Raw genomic sequence first — 20,165 nt, 5'->3', positions numbered from 1 at the left:
GTGGAGGGAAAGCACAAAGATGGCCCCAGGTCTGAGAGAAGGGGTGAAACCACAGAGAGAGGAGGGTGGACGGTACAGAAGCCTGGAGGACACTGGGTTGTGCCTCTTCTGCACCTCTGCCTGGGGTGGCCTAGATATCAACAGATTCATACTGGCTGCCAGGCCCCACACGTGAAGTGCTCAGACTCCACCTGAGCACAGGTGGCAGGTAAACAGAATCCTCCATCCTCGCCTAGAAGAGAACCTGTAGGGATTCCCAGAGCAGGCCAATCACTCACCACAGGGAGGCTACCTACCCCTACTGGCCTTATAGACAGAAAAGAAGGCCCAGGTGTTTTGTACTCCATGAAGGATTCCACTGGAGTTCAAGGTCCTGGCCCTACCAGAGGCTAGTGGAACTCAACACTTCTTTCATCATGAGCTCCTCTCCCACTGGAAGGGATTTTTTTTTTTAAGCCACACTGCATGGTATGCAGAATGTCTCCAACCAGGGATCGAACATGGGTCCCCTGCGTTGAAAGTAGGAACCTTAACCACTGGACCACCAGAAAAGTCCCAGAAGGGATTTTTTTACATAAAGTATGCTTTGGCCTTGCTTGTGTCATGTGCTCATGCCTGAACAAGTCTCGGTAGCTAGGGGAGAGGAAACGTGCTGACTGGCTGCTTCTGGTTCATACACTTCCCCAGAATGTGCCATGTGAACCTAGAATGATGGAAGGGTGGGTCCCTAAAAGGAAACTAGGTGCTGGTGCTGGAAGAGGGGGGAATGGGTGGGGAACTGGTTAAAACTCTTGCTGTCCACTCCGCCACCTGATCAGAAGCCTCAGTGCCTGTTCAGCCCCGTCTGGTTGCCTGCAGGGTGGCCTCTATGTGTTTCTCCTGCCCCACACCCCTCTTTCCACATCAGCTAAGATTCCCTTTCATAGTTCTCCAGATAGGCCTACTTCCCTCTTCACTGTGCCTGTACTTCTGCCATCTCCCCAAATGGTCACCCATGCCTTGCAAGATCCCCTGCAGGAGGGCATGGCAACCCACTCCAGTATTCTTGCCTGGAGAATCCCCATGGAAAAAGGAGCTTAGCGGGCTATAGCCCATAGGGTTGTGAAGAGTGGGACACAACTGAAGCGATTTAGCATGCATAGGCCTTGCCTCTTAGCCTGGACAAATTCTACCTGATTTTTAAGGAATAGTCTAAGTGCCTCTCCTCCATGAACCCTTTCCTAACATCCAGGTGAGTGACGTAAGGAGGACTGAAGAAGGGTCAAGGCTGTCTGATGTGGAAGTTTAATAAAGGGGTGAAAGAGAAAGATCTAAGGGTTCTTCTAGCCTTCCAGAAAAGAATCTTTGGGCAAAATCAAGACCAATCACATTTAAGTTTCATTTTTATTTTTTTTTAATTTGCATTTATTTTTTGGCCTCGCTGCACAGCTTGCACCACCTCAGTTCCCTGATCAGGGATTGAACCCCGGCCATGGCAGTGAAAGCCTGGAATGCCAACCACTAGGCCACCTGGGAACATTCCTTAATCATTTTTAAATTGAAAGTATTTTTGTTTTTCACAAAGATGTTTACTGCAGCATTCATTGTAATGGCAAAAACTGGAAGCTGTCCAAATGCCCTGCACTCAAGAATAAATTGTAGCATTTAAGATTCTTTCAGCAGTAAGTGACAGAAACCAAGCTCAAACTAGCTTAAGCACAAAAGAGAATTCAGTGGTTCCAGAAACTGGGCAGTGCAAGAGGCTTAAGTGACATTGGCAGGCCTTCTCCATCTCTTGCGTCTGTCTGATTCCCTATTGTGTGAGGTTCATTTTCTTCCACTATTGACCAGGAGAAGGGAGGCCAAGACACAGATGGCTCCCGACTTATTTTATTCCTGCTTTGTTACCTTGAAAGAAAGAGAAAGCTGCCCTTTCCCAGAGACCCAGGGCAGGAGGCCGTCCCGGCATGGTTGAGTAGCTCATTCCTGGGCCAATCTCTGTGGTCAGAGGAATGGAATCCGGTAACTGACTGAATCTGACTCTAATGGCCAGGAGGAGGCTGCTGGTGTTGGCTGTCCCACTGGAACCACGTGGAGTGGGGTGGGGGAATGAAGATTTTCCCAGGAGACTTTACTGTTGTTACCAGGATGGCAAAATCTAGTTGGTGCAACATTACATTCCAGGAAAAAGTACAGTTACAAAGACTGCGTAGTAACATGGCCAATAGTTATGAAGCAATGCTAGGAGAAGGCAGAAAACAGTATTGAAACTATGCTGGCACCTTTGGAAGATGGAAAAATAGAAAACTTTTGCTTGTTGTGGAAGAATGCATCATCATATTTAAAACCTTCAAAAAAAAAAAAAAACCTTCAGTGCCTTTGCAAAAACATTTGTATGATACATAAAATGTGTTTGTGCAAAAATAATGTGGCACACATGACAAGGTATGATTTTCAGAACTCAGTTTCTTTTTGGAATGAGATGGGGGCATAACGAGGGCTTCCCTGGTGGCTCAGAAGGTAAAGAATCTGCCTGCAATGCAGGAAACCCAGGTTTGATTCCTGGGTCAGGAAGATCGCCTTGAGAAGGGAATGGCTACCCACTCCAGGATTCTTGTCTAGAGAATTCTGTGGACAGAGGAGCTGGAAAGAGTCGGACATGACTGAGCGACTAACACTTTGACTTCTGCGGCATAAGTCATAATTTTCATCTTTGTGGTTGCTTTGAGCAGGGGACCCAATGGAACCTGTTTGTCAGGAGTGCTACATTCTCATTGTAGCTCCAGGGAACTTGCGTCTCCCAAAATACACTGGCTTGCGTTCAGGAGTAGGGGAAGTCTCTCCCCAACAGGCGGGCAGGTGAAAAGCCTCTAGGTGGGTCTCCAATAAGGATAGAGAGAGGACAAGGAAATAAGCTCAGGCAAGCCAGGAAGACCAGGTAAAAGTCCACAGGTAGCCCAGCCCACCTAATTCCTCTTTTCCTGCTTACATTCCCACACAGACCTGGGGCAATTCAGGTAATACCAAGTGCCAACACGTTTGTAGCTAACAACCAGCGCTTTTGGGTTAGTTGTCTATTTTTTTTTTTTTTTTTGGTCTCTCCAGGTGGCTTGTGGGAACTTAATTCCCCAACCAGGGATTGAAACTGCATCCTCGATAGTGAAAGCACAGAGTCCTAACCACTGGACCACTGTTAGGCACTGGATCGCCAGGGAATTCTCAGTTATTATTATTTTTTGGCCGTGCCATACAGCTTGCAGTTTCTTAGTTCCCCAACCAGGGATTGAGCCCAGGCCCCAGCAATGAAAGCACAGAGTGCTAACCCATGGACCACCAAATAATCCGCACCGCCCCCGCCATTCAGTTATCTTTAAATGTTGAAGTTGCAGACCTACTAAAGACATTCCTATTTTAGTGAAAACAAAAAGCAAGATTTGTTTGGCTGCACATGTGCATTTAGCTTTCTGGAACCCGGCAAGCATCTAGAGGTGAGGGCTGGGAGGTTGGATGTCTGGTCCTGGTGTGTGTGTGTGTGTGTGTGTGTGTGTGTGTGTGTGTGTGTGTGTGTGTGTGTGTGTGTTGGGAGGTTGGATGTCTGGTCCTGGTGTGTGTGTGTGTGTGTGTGTGTGTGTGTGTGTGTGTGTGTGTGTGTGTGTGTGTGTGTGTGTGTGTGTGTGTGTGTGTGTGTGTGTGTGTGTTGGGAGGTTGGATGTCTGGTCCTGGGTGTGTGTGTGTTAGAAAGTTGGCGTCTGGTGCTGGGTGTGTGTGTGTGCGTGTGTGTGTGTGTTGGAAAGTTGGATGTCTGGTCCTGGGTGTGTGTGTGTGTGTGTGTGGCAAAAGCAGGCATCTGGGTGTGGGCAAAGGCCACCAGAGTTCCTCACTGCCCTCACCCCCCCATCTCCCGCCTTTTCCTCCCACTCTCCTTCTTCCCAGGATGGGATGTGGCTCATTCCACCCCCTCAGCTGTTCTTATGACACACACGGAGCCCTGGGAACTCTTCAATCACAGAGCAAATTACAGGTGAGAAGGGATCTCCCCTACCCCCGCCCACTCTCCCAGAGGTACTGACTCACAGCCAATCAACATCAAAACCTCCCATTGGGACCCAGAGAGTCATGGGGCTGGGACCCTGAGAGACAGGAACTGAGAATGCGGAGCAGGCAGGGGGCCCAGCCAAGGGCATACCCACCTGGAGAGCACCGAGACCTCCCCACTAATTCCCGAATCTGCATGTGCCACTTTCTCCCTCCTTTACACACACAGATATACACACACACACTCTCCCAACACAATGGCTGGGTGGGGCTGAGGAACTGGCTTCCTTTGCAGAGATCTGAATCTGGGCCCACAGTTCCCGCCCCAGAAACACAGGAACAGACACACGCAGAGACCCGGCCTCACATTCCTTGCTCCAAGGGGCAGGCAGGACAGGCTGAAAATAGAAACTGCTTCCAAAGAGATAAAGGTAAATTCAGGGAGCACTACTGCAGAGTTAGGGAGGGGGCAACCAGGGTAGGGATGCCATTCCCTGGTGTGAAATGATAGGCTGGCTCACACCGAGGAGACAGGCTGGATACTGAAGGGGTGGGCTGTCTCGTAAGGTGTGGGAGAGATGGTCAGACATGCTGTCAAGGGACACACACACCACACCACAACGACCCAGGGGTGTCTGGAGACCATGCTCTACCTCCAGCCCAGCCAGGGCCACGGTCACCCCATCCTGACCCCACCCCTGTCCATGCAGCAATGTGGACCCAGGACAGAACATGCGCGTACACAACAGTCCACTCTCCATGCCCGAGATTCATCCTTTCCACAGACTCTGTTATCCTTGGAAACCTGGCATTCGGGGTCCCTCACATCTTCCAGAGCCCCAGTGTGCGCATGTGGAGTGTGGTGTGGTTGGGGGGGGGGTGTCCGGTTGGGAGGAGGATCCGATTCCTGTTTCCTGCCCCTACTCACTCAGCCCCGGGAGGTGACCGAGAGTGGAGAGGACGTGAGGGTGAGTGCTTGGGCCGAGTACCTGGGTCCCTGCGAGAGGCCTGAGTTGGGGGTGGGGGAAGGAAGTAAGGGCAGATACCTGAGGGGGGCAGGGATCCCGGAGGGGGCAAGGCTGGGGAGGAGCTGGCCAGCTGGCGAGGCTACTGCCTGGGTCACCTAAGGAGCTTCCTGCCAGAACACAGAGGCCATTGAGCCGCGAACTCGCGGTCTACAGCCCCCAGCCCCCACCCCGCATCGTTTCTCAGAAACCGATCTGGGGCTTGGAGGGACCTGACTCTCCTGCCAACTCCACAAGGGAATTTGGGGGCACAGGTCTTCCCGCTCTGACCCTTCAGCCTTCTCAGGCTTACAGGAGGAAGCGAGTCCATGCCCCAGCATCTTGACCCAACTGGTCCTCACCTTCAGTCTGATCTGATCTCCCTCCTCACCACACTCTGGGCATCCTGGCACGACCCAGGCTTCCGCCCACCAGGGCCTCTCTCCGGGACCAGGTGGGGAGCAAGGAAGCAGACAGGGATGAGGATGGGGCAGGAGAGACCATGCCGAGGGCCTCCTGGTCTCCTGGGGTCAGAGGCTCCAGGAATCTTCATGGCAGGAAAAGGAGACTAAAAATAATCCGGAAAGGGAGAGTCCGCAGAGAGGAACTGGGAAATGGGGGGCGGAGGGCCCGCAGGAGCAGGGAAGCTGTGATGCTGCCCAGGCACACAGAGCACATATGCCCCACAGAGAAAGCACAGAACACACACCCAACACCCCCATCTCACTCACACCATACACTGTGTACCCTACTCTCCCACTTTGTACCGCATACGACAGATACACTTTTTTTTTTTCAAATATTTATTTGGGCCAGATCAAGCTCTTAAGTTGCGGCACACAAACTCTTAGCTGAGGTATGCAGGATCTAATTTTCTGATCAGGTATCGAACAGGGGCCCCCTGTACTGGGAGTGTGGAGTGTTAGACACCGGATGGTCAGGGAAGTCCCAACAGATACGCTCCTGAAACATAGCATCCAATACCCGGTTCATATATTAATAGCACCAGAAGCAGTGCACACACGCCATGTCCACGCATGCTTAAACCACACACACAAACATCCACAACACATACTACAGACACAGAACACAATTCCTCAGGTAGACACTTAGCGGCATGCCCTATTTCCCTTGCTGATCCAGTCCTCTTGTGCTCCTCTCCCAACTTGGGTCTCTATCCAGGTGCCCCCACTCTGGCCTGATTGTGACAGCAGAGGTCAAAAGACGGAGCAAGGTGGAGGCTGGGGGCTGCGGGGGTGGGGTTTCAGAGTTCTCAGGAAATGGAATAGGGAGTGAGAGGTAAAGAGAGAAGACAGTGGAAATGGGGAGGGAAGAGAGGAAGTGCCCCCACCTCTACTCCTGAGCCTAAATCTTGGCTCGTTTGCCTGCAGACATTTCTGCTCAAAGGTCTCGGTCTACTTGCAGGAGGGTGGGGGGCGCAAGGGGCACTGAGGGTCTCTCTTTCTGCCCCCTCTTCCTCAGGGGATGACTCCAGCAGTGTACCCCACTCCTTGGAAGAGCTCAGAGGAAGATGTCAGCCCAGTCTCTTCCAGAAGCAACACCTCCCACCCAGAAGCCCCCTCGGATCATCCGCCCCCGCCCCCCTTCTAGGGCCCGGGCTACCCAGTCCCCAGGGCCCCACCACAATGGCTCCTCTCCACAAGAATCTCCCCTTACTGCCAATGAGGCACCAACCCCCATGTGCACCCCCATGTTCTGGGAGCCCCCGGCCCCATCCCTCAAGCCCCCCGCCCTTCTGCCCCCGTCAGCTTCTAAAGCCAGCCTCGACTCCCAGACTTTCCCAGACTCGTCTTCCAACACCCCCAGCCCAGTGTCCCGGCGCTCCATCTCCCCAGAGCCTGCTCCCCAGTCTCCAGTCCCCCCACCCAAACCCTCCGGGTCACCCCGCATGGCTCTGCCCCTGCTTCCCACGACCCAGGTCCCTGACCAGGATGGCTCTGCCTCGGCCCCAGGCACTGTGCGCAGACTGGCTGGCAAGTTTGAATGGGGGACTGAAGGCAGAGTCCAGGCTGCGGACACCCTGGAGCCAAGTCCCCCAGGGGGAGTGGATGTGAATGGGGAGAGAGAGACTCCCCAGGGCAACTTTGCTGGGAGCGGATCCCAGGAGAATGGCACTCCAGGTAAGTCGGGCTGGGCTCAATCCAGCTCCTCTTTTTTGTTCTCAAGGCTTTATGATTTTTTTTGGAAGGGTGGGGTTACACCCTGGGGGTGTAACCAGGGATCGAACCCATGCCTCCTGCATTGGAAGTGCAGAGTCCTAACACTAAACTGCAAGGCAAGTCCCTTAGATTGGGTACTTTAAGAGGCTACTTTTTAAAAAATGGATTCCATACTTCGAAAATCTGGTTTTAATATTTCTGGAGCTTTGAAGAGAGCGTGGAAGTGAGAGATGCCTAGCACTGACCTCCAGTTCCTGCTGCCGGACAGATTAAGGGGAGGGAGGAGCCCTGGGGAGGGGGGCTGTCCTAAGGAGGCCCCTGTCTCCCACAGGTGCTGGGCTGGCCTGCCCTCCCTGCTGCCCCTGTGTCTGCCACGTGGGCCGGCCTGGCCTGGAGCTCCGATGGGTGCCTGTGGGGGGCTATGAGGATGGCCCCAGGGTCCCCTGCCGGGCCTCCCCACTGCGGGCCTCCCGCTCCCGCCCCAGCCCTTCAAGCCTCAGCCACCCCCCAGTTGTCCTCACATCCTACCGCTCCACTGCTGAGCGCAAACTCCTGCCACCCCTCAAACCCCCCAAACCAACTCGGGTCAGACAGGACATCATGATCTCTGGGGAGCCCCCACAGCCTGATCTCGATCCGCCTTCTGAAGATGGAATCCAAAGAGGTACAGGGCCGGAGGGATGGACCTCGGGGCTGGGAAGGGACTGGGTGGAGGTGTAGCGTTCTAAACGCCAACTCACTGCAACCCCCAACGAGCCCTGGGCTTCTTGTTCCTCCACCAGCTGCTGCTCCGGGGCTGACAGTTGTAGTTTCTATAGTAACAGTCTTTGCTGGGCTGGGGTCGGGAGTCCTGGGCTGGTGATTCTTCACTCTGGGTTCTCTCTTAGGGGACAGTCCTGATGGTGCTCCTCAGAATGATCCTTCAGCCACCATGGAGGGCAGGTACTGAACACCTAGATACTCCTTCCTGAAAACAGACTAAACTGTGCGTGTGTGTGTGTCTGTGTGCACGCGCTCTAAGTCATTTCAGTCGTGTCTGACTACTGTGACACAGTAGCCTGCCAGGCTCCTCTGTCCATGGGATTCTCCAGGCAAGAATACTGGAGTGGGTTGCCACGCCCTCCTCCAAGGGATCTTCCCAACCCAGGGATGGAACCCAGTCTCTTTAAGTCTCCTGAACTGGTAGGCAGTTCTAGTGCCACCTGGGAAGCCCAGACTAAACTTTGGGTCCACCTAAATCCCACCCCAAGCATGGAGTGAAGAAGGGCTGGGCCTCTAGGGACAAGCAGCCCCAGTTTCTAACCCAGCTTTGTTCCTTATCAGCTATGTGACCTCAAACGTTCACTTAACCTTTCTGGGTCTCAGCCTCCTCACCTGTGAAATTGGGGTAAATGTACCAAATACTTAATAAAGTTGCTGGGGTCTGATACTGGTGAAGAGTCAGGCCCATACTAAGTCATTTTAGTTGCCCCACTTTGAGCCTCTATTGAAATTATTGTCCACAAATCCATGTGGCAACCAGGAACATTTCTCCTGTGTTACCTGGGCCCATCAGTTCTTTCACCACCGTCATCAGAGTTAATCTGAGACCATCCATTTATTCAGCATTTACTGGAGTTTAGTCTCCTGGGTTTTCACTTTAGGTGAATGGGTGTGCGGTGGTTCTGATGACCAGAACAGAGTCGGGGGAGGTGTAACAGCTGGAGTTGAGTTGCATTGAGGCACAAACAGGACATTCCAGACAGTGGTCCTTCCATGAAAGCCCTGCAGATGGAGGGTAGAAGTGTACAGTGCCCAGAGGTTGAGATAACAGGAATGGATGGGGCCCACTTGGGGCCTCACATACCACAGGCACATAAAACGAGCTGGGGTTTGGCTAGGGTCCCTACATAGAACTGGACGTCCGTTGTGTACCCCTGCACAGTATCATGTGAATAGCTGTGTTTTGAGGAACTCCATCCCTTTCTCTTTCCACAGGGAGGAAGAGGAGCTGGAGGAGCTGAAGGAGCAGAACTGGGAGCTGCCCCTGCAGGATGGTGAGGGCTGCTGGATCCTGGGGTGCCTGCTGAGACCCAGCAAGGAGTGCGGACCGGCTAGTGGGGGCACGGGACTTCCCTGATGTGCCTCGTCTGCTCTCCAGAACCGCTGTACCAGACCTACCGCGCAGCCGTGCTGTCAGAGGAGCTGTGGGGGGTCGGCGAGGACGGGGGTCCCGCTTCAACAAACGCTGGGGAAGCTCCTACCTTCGCCCGTCCCCCGGGCCCTCGCAACACGCTGTGGCAGGAGCTTCCGGCCGTGCGAGCCAGCGGCCTCCTGGACACCCTGAGTGCCCAGGAGCGGCGGATGCAGGAGGTGGGCGTCCCTGGGCTCGGGTGCGGGGCGTGGAGGGGAGGAGCCTGGGCCCCAGGCCCGGGCTGGGAGCTGGGCTTTCCATTCGCGCCCTGCGCTTCTCCTTAGAGCCTGTTCGAGGTGGTGACGTCGGAGGCCTCGTACCTGCGGTCCCTGCGGCTGCTGACCGACACCTTCGTGCTGAGCCAGGCGCTCCGGGACACGCTCACCCCCCGTGATCACCACACCCTCTTCTCCAACGTGCAGCGAGTCCAGGGAGTTAGTGAGCGGTCAGTGGGGTCCCTACCTTTCCACTGGGCAAGCCTGGGGTCGGGAGAAGGCACGGCTTCTCAGCTCTGTCTCCGGGGCCTCCCCTCCCGGGTCCAGCTCTTCCCTCCAGAAGTCGGGAGGTGGGGGGGACACTCCAGGCTCTCTGCCCCGCCTCCAGTGCGTGTTCCCCACTCCCGCAGTTTTCTGGGGAAGTTACTGTCCCGGGTGCGCGCTTCCCCCCACATCCGTGACCTGTGCGACGTGGTGCACGCGCATGCCGTGGGGCCTTTCTCCGTGTACGTGGACTATGTGCGGAACCAGCAGTACCAGGAGGAGACCTACAGCCGCCTGATGTGAGTGTAGTAGCGGGAGGGTCACCCGTGCGGGAGAAAGCCGGGGTACAGGGGCAGGGTCCAGGCCGGGGCAGGTCGCGTGTGATTAGGGCCTCCAGCCAGACGCCAGCCTGCGACTGCCTCCGTAGGGACACGAACGTGCGCTTCTCCGCGGAGCTGCGGCGGCTGCAGAGCCTTCCCAAGTGCCAGCGCCTCCCGCTTCCCTCCTTCCTGCTCCTGCCCTTTCAGCGCATCACGCGGCTCCGCATGCTGCTGCAGGTACGGCGTCCTGGCCTGGGCCCTTTTCGGCCCCACCAGCTCCGATGGAGAACTCTCCCCAGGGGCCTCCTGCCCCGCCATCGCCATTTCCCGCCCCACCAGGAACACAGCAAACCCCCAAGTTAGGACACAAAATCGGGGGCCTTCCATCTAGGACACCTCCCACTCCCAACCCCTACCTGGAGTTACCCAAAGTTTCAAGAAGCAGTCTGGTGCAGGAGAAAAGCCTCTGACTAGAGACCTGAGTTCTGGGCTTAGCTCTGCCGCTAACTGACTGAGACACTCTGGGCAAGTCCCCATCTCTCTCTCCAGGTCTCAGGGTGAATGTGGTGAGTGGTCTTTGAGGTCTTCTCAAGCCATATCTTTGACGGTATGCCTTCCCAGTGGAGATGATATCATCTCCAAGGAGGCAGAAACTCCTCCTTTGAGGGGTAAAAACATCTTAAATATTCCAATGGTTGTGGTACTCCAAAAGGCCAGAGTACCTAAATAGATATACAGTATATCAATGGTATTAAAATTTCATGGAGGGGGGCAATGTCTAAATAGGCTCCTTAGAGGGGTGATACTGAAAAAAGTGGTGAGAAACACTCTTCTACTGTAGAGAAGAAAATTCTCCCTGAACCAAGTCACCCATTGTGGGGGATCTCAAGGTGAAGAGTCCTCAATTATGTTTCCAGTGTCTTAATGTCTTATTCAGCTTTATTTAGGAGCTGCCCTGCTGGCTCAGTGGTAAGCAATCCCCCTGCCAATGTAGGAGATGCGGGTTTAATCCCTGGGTCAGGAAGATCCCCTGGAGGAGGAAATGGCAACCCACTCCAGTATTCTTGCTGGGATAATCCCATGGACAGAGGAGCCTGGTGGGCCACAGTCCATGGGGTTGCAAAGAGTCAGACATGACTGAGCTCACATGCACCACTTTATATATCCCCAGTGTAGACAACAACAGCATAATTATGATCGGGAGGATGGCTCTAATCATAATAGCTAAGCAGCTCTTCAGTGTCTTTTCTAGATGTTCTAAGTGCTACACACCCATTTAACCTTACTAATGACTGTGTGAGGATAGGAACTATTATTGATCCCACTTTATAGATAAGGAAACTGAGGCTCAAAGAGGTTAAATAACTTCCCGCAGATTATACAGATAATATTCAATAATTGATGGAGACAAACTTCAAATCCAGGTACTCTTAACCCCATGCTATATTGCTTCTACTAATTTTTTTTTAGTTGCTCGTCGTGTCCAACTCTGGGCCTTTCCCTTTTTCAGGGGATCTTCCCAACCCAGGGATTGAACCCAGGTCTCCCACATTGCAGGCAGATTCTTTACCAGCTGAGCCACAAGGGTAGCCCAAGAGTACTAGAGTACTGGAGTGGGTAGCCTTTCCCTTCTCCAATGGATCTTCCCAACCCAGGAATCGAACCAGGGTCTCCTGCAATGCAGGCAGATTCTTTACCAACTGAGCTATCAGGAAGCCCTCTAATATAATAATAGCTGTGGTTAATAATTATTAAAATAATAGCAACCTTTTTTTCAGCATTTACTACGTCTCAAAGACTATGCTAAGTACTTTATATAGATTTCCTTATTGAATTCTCACAATGCTATTGATTTGGTCGGTAGGAATTATCCCCATTTTACAGATGGGGAAACTAACAGAGGAGAGGTAATGTGAGTTGCTCAGGGTTATGCAGACAGTGAGTGGTGAGGCTAGTGCCCCAGCCTTGTGAACCCCAAAATGCCAAGCCAAGTGGGGTCCTCTGAGTTGCAACCCCTCTGAATCCCAGGGCTGCAGAACAGGGGTCCAATTACCCTTCCTCTTTGTCCCCAGAATATCCTGCACCAGACAGAGGAGGGGTCCAGCCGCCAGGAGAACGCCCAGAAGGCCCTGGGTGCTGTCAGTAAGGTGGGAGGGGGATGCTCGGGCTAGGGGAGGTGAGGAGGTGGGAGGGAGGGATGGGTGGATGGGGTGGGAAGGGTGGGTGATTCGGCTTCCGTTACCCAGATCATTGAGCGGTGCAGCGCTGAGGTCGGACGCATGAAACAGACAGAGGAGCTGATCCGGCTCACGCAGAGGCTGCGCTTCCACAAAGTCAAGGTTAGCCCCTGCCCAGGCTCCAGGCTTCCCTTTCCCCATGGTGCTGTGAGGTCAGAATCTCCTCCCTGCTTCCTCGCAGGCCCTGCCCCTGGTCTCCTGGTCCAGGCGCCTGGAGTTGCAGGGAGAACTGACAGAGTTGGGGTGCAGGAGGGGAGGCGTGCTCTTTGCCTCGCGCCCCCGCTTCACCCCCCTCTGCCTGCTGCTCTTCAGTGACTTGCTGCTCATCACTCAGCCCAAGAGGTGGGTCCCAGGGAGGAAGGGAGCCCAGGCAGGGGTGGGGAGGAGGAGTCCAGCTGGACCTCTGCTCTCCCTCTGAACCTCCTCTTCCCTGGGCAGTGGGCAGCGGCTACAGGTTCTGGACTATGCCCATCGCTCCCTGGTCCAGGCCCAGCAGGTCCCAGACCCATCTGGCCCCCCCACGTTCCGCCTCTCTCTTCTCAGCAACCACCAGGGCCGCCCCACACATCGGCTACTCCAAGCTTCATCCCTGTGAGTTGTGTCTCCTTCAGAAAATGCCCTGGGCAGGGTGTGTGTGTGTGTGTGTGTGTATGTTTCCCAGGTGGTCCAGTGGTTGAAACTCCATGCTTCCACTTCAGGGGGACAGGTTCAATCTCTGGTCAGGGAACTTAGATCCAGCAGGTACCACCGAAAAAGAAAACACCCTGGGAGACCCGCTCCTGACCCTTACCTGACCTCTCAGAGTCTACCACCCTCCCCCCAAAGTCTCTCCTCTGAAGCCCCTGCCTAACCCCCAGGAGGATCTCCTGGGCCAAAGGTGACCCCTTCCCTATGTTCCCACCAGATCAGACATGCAGCGCTGGCTGGGCGCCTTCCCTACCCCAGGCCCCCTTCCCTGCTCTGCAGACACTGTCTATGAGGACTGTGGTGAGTGTCCCTGAGAGGGGTGGAGGGAAGGAGAAGGGAGTCTTCAGGGAATATGGGGGAGAAGCTAAAAAGAGCCTGGATCTCACTGTGATGTCACCCACCCCGACCAGACTGTTCCCAGGAATTCTGTTCAGAGCCTTCCACACCCACCAAGATAGAGGGACGAAATGTGGAGTCCAGGGCTCCCCCAAAGCACCTACACAAGAACCCTGAAGGTGAGAGATTCTTTTATTCATTCATTCAATAAATATTTATTCAGCACTTATGAGATACCGCTCACTGTTCTCAGCACTGTGTACCAGACACGCAGATATCCTTGCCCTGCTAGACTATACATTCAAGTAGAGGGAAAACAATAAAGAACAAACAAGATAAATAAGGTGATAAGTGCTGTAGAAAATCAAAGGTGAAGCAGTGTCAAGGAGGTTAGGAGTCTCCAGGTTGGGTAGGGTTACACGTTTAAACAGGGAGGTCAAGGGACTTCCCTGGCAGACCGGTGGTTAAGATGCCGCACTCCCATTGCAGGGGGCCTGGGTTTGATCCCTGATCAGGGAACTAGATCCCATATGCTGGAACTAAGAGTTCTCATGCTGCAACTAAGACTCCCTGCAGCCAAATAAATAAACAAAAACAATAAATAGAGAAGGTGAGGCAGATCTCACAGGCACCCTGTGAGCAGTGACTTGGTAAAAGAATTTAGGCACGGGGTGTCTGGTCTAAGAGTGTCCCAAAGGGAGGCAGGAGTCAGGCCAGTGTGTTTGAGGAACGGTAAGAAAGCCAGTGTGACAAGAGGGAGTGTGGAAAGGAGAGAGAAGCAGATGAGGTCATAGGGGTAACTGGGATCATGTCACAAGGGTCCTCATAGGTTCCTGTAAAAACTCTGGCTCTCACTCTGAGTGAGATGAGCAGTCAACGCAGGGCTTTATGGGAGGGACCCCCACCTCTCTTTGATGCCACTGTCACGTCCACCTCTAATGGCCTTTTTACCAATGCTCCAAGGCTTTTCCACTAATTCCCACGCCTGCCATGACACTCAGGGATTAGACCCCACTGGGCCTCCCTCTCCACCCTCCGAACTGCCCTCTGCCCTGGCCCCACTTAGGCCCTTGTGTCTTCTTTTTCAGGCTGGCTGAAGGGGCTTCCTGGAGCCTTCCCTGCCCAGTTGGTATGTGAAGTCACAGGGGAACATGAAAGGAGGAAGCACCTTCGTCAGCACCAGAGACTCCTGGAGGCTGTTGGGCCGTCTTCAGGCTCCCCCGATGTCCCCCCACCCTAATGCATGGTGCTGGTTGGGGGGAGCAGCTCAAGTCAGGACAGCTGGCAGCCTGGCACAGAGAGAACAAAGCCCATCCATGCACTGGATTCGCTGTCAGTGGAAACGCTACCTCAGTGGCAACCAATAGGGACCGAGCTTCAAGACTGGGCAGCCAATGAAAACAGGGCCGTCTGAGCCCACGCAGGAGGGAGAATGAAGATGGCTTGAGTGGGTTGCCAGTGGAGGCAGAGGCCTAGTGCGGAGCGGACAGTAGGTGCTGAGCCTCTGGCCAGTGAGTATCCCTGCTATGCTCACAGCCAAAGAAGAGGATTCTAGGTCAATGCAGTTAAAAGAGGGCTGAATTTGAGATAAAGTCCTAGGATCAAATAGCCAATAGCAGGGATACATCCAGATGGTGATCTGGGCCCAAGAGACCAGTAGGAACCTTGCTTGGTGCTATAGCAATCACTGTCTTGTCTTCTGAGTCTGGGAAGTATTAGATTCCATTCCTGGTGTGCCTCCTGTATCCTCTTAAGCCACTTCCTCTCTTCTAGAAGAATCCAGGGTATGTCTCAGAGAATCTGTGTGTGTGCATATGTCTGTATATGTATCAAGGAGGGTGATTTTTCTGAACATGATGTGTGTGGTTTTGCCTCCTTGCCAGATGACTGAGTGCTCTATTTCTTCCCTCCCCCTCATTTTTCCCATTAGTCTCCTCAAAAAGACACTAGGTCTGAGCTCCAGAGGCAAATGTGCTGGGTGTGGCTTGGCAGCCAGAGGCCAGAGCTGGGGATGAGAGATGCCTGGGTTCTGGGTCTCTTGGAGGCCAGAGATACCAAGCAGCCTTGCACAGGAGTCTGAAAGACTGAAGATGGCCAGTAGCTGGGGTCTGAGGCCTCCTGAAGTTTGTAGACCCTTCTCCTTGCCCAAAACTTGGCCTCCATAATCCCTACCTGCAGATCGTCCAGCCTGAACCATAACCAGCCATCCAGCCGCAGCCTCAGGCTTCAGACTGGCTCTGGGCCCCAGGTTTGGGTGAGCCTCAGCTGTGGCTCTCGGGCCAACTGAGCCTCTAGGGCTTTCTTGCCTTCATCATGATCCTTTCACAGAAACACTGGGCCAAGCAGTGGGAGAGAACAGAGAGCCAGCGTTGCTGCCTAACCCCACCCAGAGCATCTGCTTAGAGATGAGAAACTGGCACAATGCCAGAGGAGGTGAGGGACAGAGACAGAGCAGTGCAGACAATTGCGGGCGAGTGGCATCATGCCTTCCCTTCAGCTCATGCATGGCAACTTGCCTGGGACAGAAACTGTCATGCCCTTCACAAGGGAGTGCAAGGACTCTGAGGGGTCCAGAGGGAGAAAGGTACTAGCATTTGGCTTGTCCATGACTTTGGAGATTGACCCAGCATAGTGCCTGGCATATGATACGCCATGCCATGCTTAGTCACTTAGTCGTGTCTGACTTTTGCAACTCACTGTAGCCCGCTAGGCTCCTCTGTCCATGGGATTTTCCAGGCAAGAATACTGGAGTGGGTTGTCATTTTCTTCTCCAGGGGATCTTCCCAACCCACGGGTCGAACCTGTGTCTCCTATGTCTGCTGGATTCTTTACCCGCTGAGTCATCACCATCAATAAATGTTGGTGGAGTTGTGTTGAGGCTTTTTGGGGGACCATGTTTTTAAAGGAGGAGTGGTTTCTAAATGTGACTCTATTAGGGGAGCGGAGCTGGTTGAAAAGGTATCTTTTGAGAGCAGGGGTCCGCTCTGCTGGGAACTGGGGCTTGCAGACTAGGTGCAGGGCCTGAATGTGCTGGCGCTCATAGCTTCTGAGGGGTCTCGGGCAGTATGGTGGTGGGAGGGTTTCAGGTGCTGGAGCAGGGAGCTGCTGCAGGTTGGGAAAAGGACAGGTAGATCAGATATAGCTCGGACTTGGGCAAGTGAAGAACACAAAGGGCAGTCAGTCAGCAATAAATGTCCTTTACTGAGCAGCCAAGCATCTCTGTGTTTAATTCATTTTTACATCTGTTCATTGAGTGCCTTCTATGTGCTAGGCACTCTTCTAGGATCTGAGGATACAGAGATGAAAAAGACAAGGACCTTGCCCTTAAGGAGCTTACATTCTGGGGAAGTTGCTAAGTAAACAAATTAATAACTAAGATAAGATCAGATAGAAGTGATTACTTTGAAGAAAATGCAAAAAAGGCTATGATACAGAGTAGTGTGTGTGTGTGTGTGTCTGTGGCTTTGGGGAAGAGCCTGGAGGAGATGACGTTAAGCTGAGACCCAAATAACAAGAAGGAAGCATCTGGGAAGATCTGAGCAAAGAACACCCTAGGGGTGGCAATAAAGGGACTGAAGTCCAGGAAGAGAAGGCAGTGGTCATAGGGAGGGAACTGACCTACATGCTCACAAGTTTCCTGGGGGCTGGCGGGGTGTCACTACACAAAAACTCTCCTCTTCCTCTGATATACTCAGAGACACACAGACACATCCAGAGGCAGACAAAGCTGCACATGTATCCCACATATATGTTACCTCCCAAGTCCTCAGTCCCTTCCCGAGTCCTGCCACTTAAGGAAACCTCCAGGCTCCAAGCCAGAGGTTCTGATATTGGGACAATAGAAAGAGGGAGACCAGTTAAGAGTTGTTTGGGGAATTGCATTATGGCTAAGACTCGGAGCTCCCAATGCAAGGGGCTTTGGGTTCCATCTCTGATCGGGGAACTAGACCCTACATGCCACGACTAGAGATCCCAGCGTGCTGTGTGCTCAGTCACTCAGTTGTGTCTGACTCTTTGTGACCCTTTGGACATTACCCTGCTAGGCTCCTCTGTCCATGGGATTTTTTTAAACAAGAATACTGGAATGGGTTACCGTTCCCTCCTCCAAATGCCATAACTAAGACCTGGCACAGCCAAATAAATAAATTGGGGGACAAGAAGGCATGAAAATATAACCACATGTTCCAAAGAGACTGAAAAGACAGGAGGGGAGGGGACTGTCCTGTTCCTGTTATCTCAGAGGTCCCTTTCCATTTTGGGGTGACCTGAGTGTGTGTGTGTATGCACAATCCTGGAGAGGTCAGCATTTTGCATGTCTGTTTGAGAAGACCAAGGGGCAGAAAGCACAGTGATACAACAAAGAAGCAAATGTGAGAGAATGAGGAATTCATGGGAGAAGGAATGGGGCCCAGGCAACAAAGACAGAGGAGATGGAATAGTATAGTGGGTAGAGGTGGTCCAGGTGGTAGTAAGTGACCTGGCTCTCGTACATTCTCTCCCTCCGTCTCCTGAGCACCTTCTGCCAGGCGTCCACCTCTCTGCCTTAGCTACAAACAGCCTTCTCCTGGTGTCCATCACCCTCTCTGTTCTGTGTTGTTGCCCCCCCCCCGCCTTTGCCCCTCTGGATTGCCTGCTGTGGTTTCCTGTAGGAAGGCCCATGGGAGGAGAAGTCTCTCTCAGTGCTGCTCTGACTGGCATTCCAGGCATGGTGGTGGGGGTCATAGCTACAAACACCCAGGTGGTAGAGAGGCTTACTGCCTGGCTAGGGGCATCCTGGAGCTGCCATTACCCCATTCCTTCATATTCTATCATCTGGGGAGGTGGAAGAAACAAACATTTTCACAGGCTTAGGAAAAGCCTTCCTACTCATTGGAAGGACTGATGCTGAAGCTGAAACTCCAGTATTTTGGTCATCTGATGTGAACAGCTGACTCATGGGAAAGTCCCTGATTCTGGGAAAGATTGAGGGCAGAGGAGAAGAGGGCGTCAGAAAATGAGATGGCTGGATGGCATCACCAAAACAACGGACATGAACTTAGGCAAACTTCAGGAGATGGTGAGGGACAGGGAGACCTGGCATGCTGCTGTCCATGGGGTCGCAAAGAGTCGGACATGACTGGGTGAGCAAACAACAAAGAAAAGTGCACGTATATCTCAGACCTGGAAGAAGTGACTCGGGGGACAGATTGGGGAAGCCGGGCCTCTGATGGGGGTAGTCAATATTGTTCTCTCTACTCACAGCTCTGCTCCTCATATTTGTGGCACCCATATTTGAGGAGTCAATGAGAATACAGCTAGGATTGGGCACTGACCTCCCTCTGCGCTGGCCCTTCTATGGGCTCTGGGTCAACATCGTCATGGCCACTGTTTCATTATTGCAGGAGAGGTGGGCTGCAATCATGACCTTGAGCAGCAAGTGTGTGAGAGGAGCCTGCTTTTCCCCACAGCCATTCCATAGGCTGAGCTGAAGTAGTCACCAGGGACACCTGGTGAAGGCAACATGCTGTACATTCGACGATGCCTGATAAAGTCCTTTAAAAATGTGCTGAGTCTATGAGGTTGGTGGGGTGCTATGTTTTTAAATTTTATTTCTTTATTTATGGCTGTGCTGGGTCTTTGCTGCTGTGCGGGCTTTTCTCTAGGTGTGGAGAGCTGGAGCTACTGTCTAGGGTGTGTGGGCTCAGTAGCTGTGTCGCATGGGCTTAGTTGCTCCATGACTTGTGGGGTCTTCATGGATCTTCCTGGATCAGGGATAGAACCTGTGTCTCCTGCACGGGCAGGCAGATTCTTTACCCCTGAGCCACCAGGGAAGCCCGATGGTGTGCTATTTTAAAAATGTAATTCTTTTCACTTGAAAAAAATATTGAAGTGTAATTCACATGCAGCAAAATCCACCCTCTTTCCTGGTAGCTCAGCTGGTAAAGAATCTACCTGCAAGGCAGGAGACCCTGGTTTAATTCCTGGGTCAGGAAAATTCCCTGGAGAAGGGATAGGCTACACACTCCAGTATTCTTGGGCTTCCCAAGAATTCTTGGTGGCTCAGGCAGTAAAGAATCCACCTGCATTGAGGGAGACCTGAGTTCAATCCCTAGGTTGGGAAGAGCCTCTGGAGGAGGGCATGGCAACCCACTCCCCTGTTCTTGCCTGGAGAATCCCCATGGATAGAGGAGCCTGGTGAGCTATACAGTTGATGGGGTTGCAGAGTCTTGGACACGACTAAGCACACATATTGTCATGTAATCACCATTGCAATCAAGATACAAGAGTTCCATTGCCCCCTTAAATTCACTTGTGCCCCTTTGTGCTGAACCCCTTATCCCACCCCAGCCTCTGGCAACCCCTTTGTTTTCTGTCCCTACAGTTTTGTCTTTTCTATAATGTTGTATAGATGGAATTATACAGTAGGTAGCCTTTCAAGTGTGGCTTCTCTCATTTAGCATAATGCTTTTTGTCCACATTGTTGTGTCAACACTTTTCATTTTATTGTCGAATAAGAGTCCATTGCATGGATGCACAGCAATTGTTTATTCATTCCCTAGAGTGAGGCATGTTTGTGTTGTTTCCAGTTTGGTTTTGTTTGTTTTTGCCATGTAGTCTTGTGGGATCTTATTAATAGTTCTGGGAGCAGGGATTGAACCCACATCCCCGGCGTTGGAAGCATGGAGTCTTAACCACCACGGAAGTTCCTGTTTCCAGTTTTAAATGATTACAAATAAAGTCACTGTTAAGTATTGT

General features: G+C 52.7%; 1 protein-coding gene across 5 annotated transcripts in view; it reads left to right on the top strand.

Moving 5' to 3' along the window:
• ARHGEF15 (Rho guanine nucleotide exchange factor 15) overlaps positions 1–20,165 on the top strand; it is a 28,553-nt gene extending 8,388 nt beyond the window's left edge. For 2 of the 5 annotated variants that reach the window (XM_081578406.1, XM_081578405.1), the window contains exons 4-19: positions 3,913–4,000; positions 6,501–7,159; positions 7,530–7,862; positions 8,086–8,140; positions 9,176–9,234; positions 9,339–9,550; positions 9,656–9,816; positions 9,997–10,149; positions 10,278–10,407; positions 12,243–12,317; positions 12,417–12,509; positions 12,589–12,749; positions 12,846–12,998; positions 13,312–13,394; positions 13,505–13,609; positions 14,519–20,165. In XM_081578406.1, coding sequence (XP_081434532.1) covers positions 6,550–7,159; positions 7,530–7,862; positions 8,086–8,140; positions 9,176–9,234; positions 9,339–9,550; positions 9,656–9,816; positions 9,997–10,149; positions 10,278–10,407; positions 12,243–12,317; positions 12,417–12,509; positions 12,589–12,749; positions 12,846–12,998; positions 13,312–13,394; positions 13,505–13,609; positions 14,519–14,670 — 2,535 coding nt within the window. In that variant the 5' untranslated portion in view covers positions 3,913–4,000; positions 6,501–6,549 and the 3' untranslated portion in view covers positions 14,671–20,165. Of the gene's footprint in view, positions 1–3,912; positions 4,001–4,329; positions 4,446–4,899; positions 4,983–6,500; positions 7,160–7,529; positions 7,863–8,085; positions 8,141–9,175; positions 9,235–9,338; positions 9,551–9,655; positions 9,817–9,996; positions 10,150–10,277; positions 10,408–12,242; positions 12,318–12,416; positions 12,510–12,588; positions 12,750–12,845; positions 12,999–13,311; positions 13,395–13,504; positions 13,610–14,518 lie in introns of those variants that run through there. The other 3 variants (XM_081578403.1, XM_081578407.1, XM_081578404.1) reach the window with 3 other exon arrangements.

This window comes from Giraffa tippelskirchi, chromosome 3 (genome assembly GCF_054371585.1).
Source record: "Giraffa tippelskirchi isolate mGirTip1 chromosome 3, T2T-mGirTip1v1.2.pri, whole genome shotgun sequence".
NCBI classification, from domain to species: Eukaryota; Metazoa; Chordata; class Mammalia; order Artiodactyla; family Giraffidae; genus Giraffa; species Giraffa tippelskirchi.
Note: the sequence above shows the minus strand (reverse complement) of the source record. Positions and strands in the feature narration are given on the sequence as shown.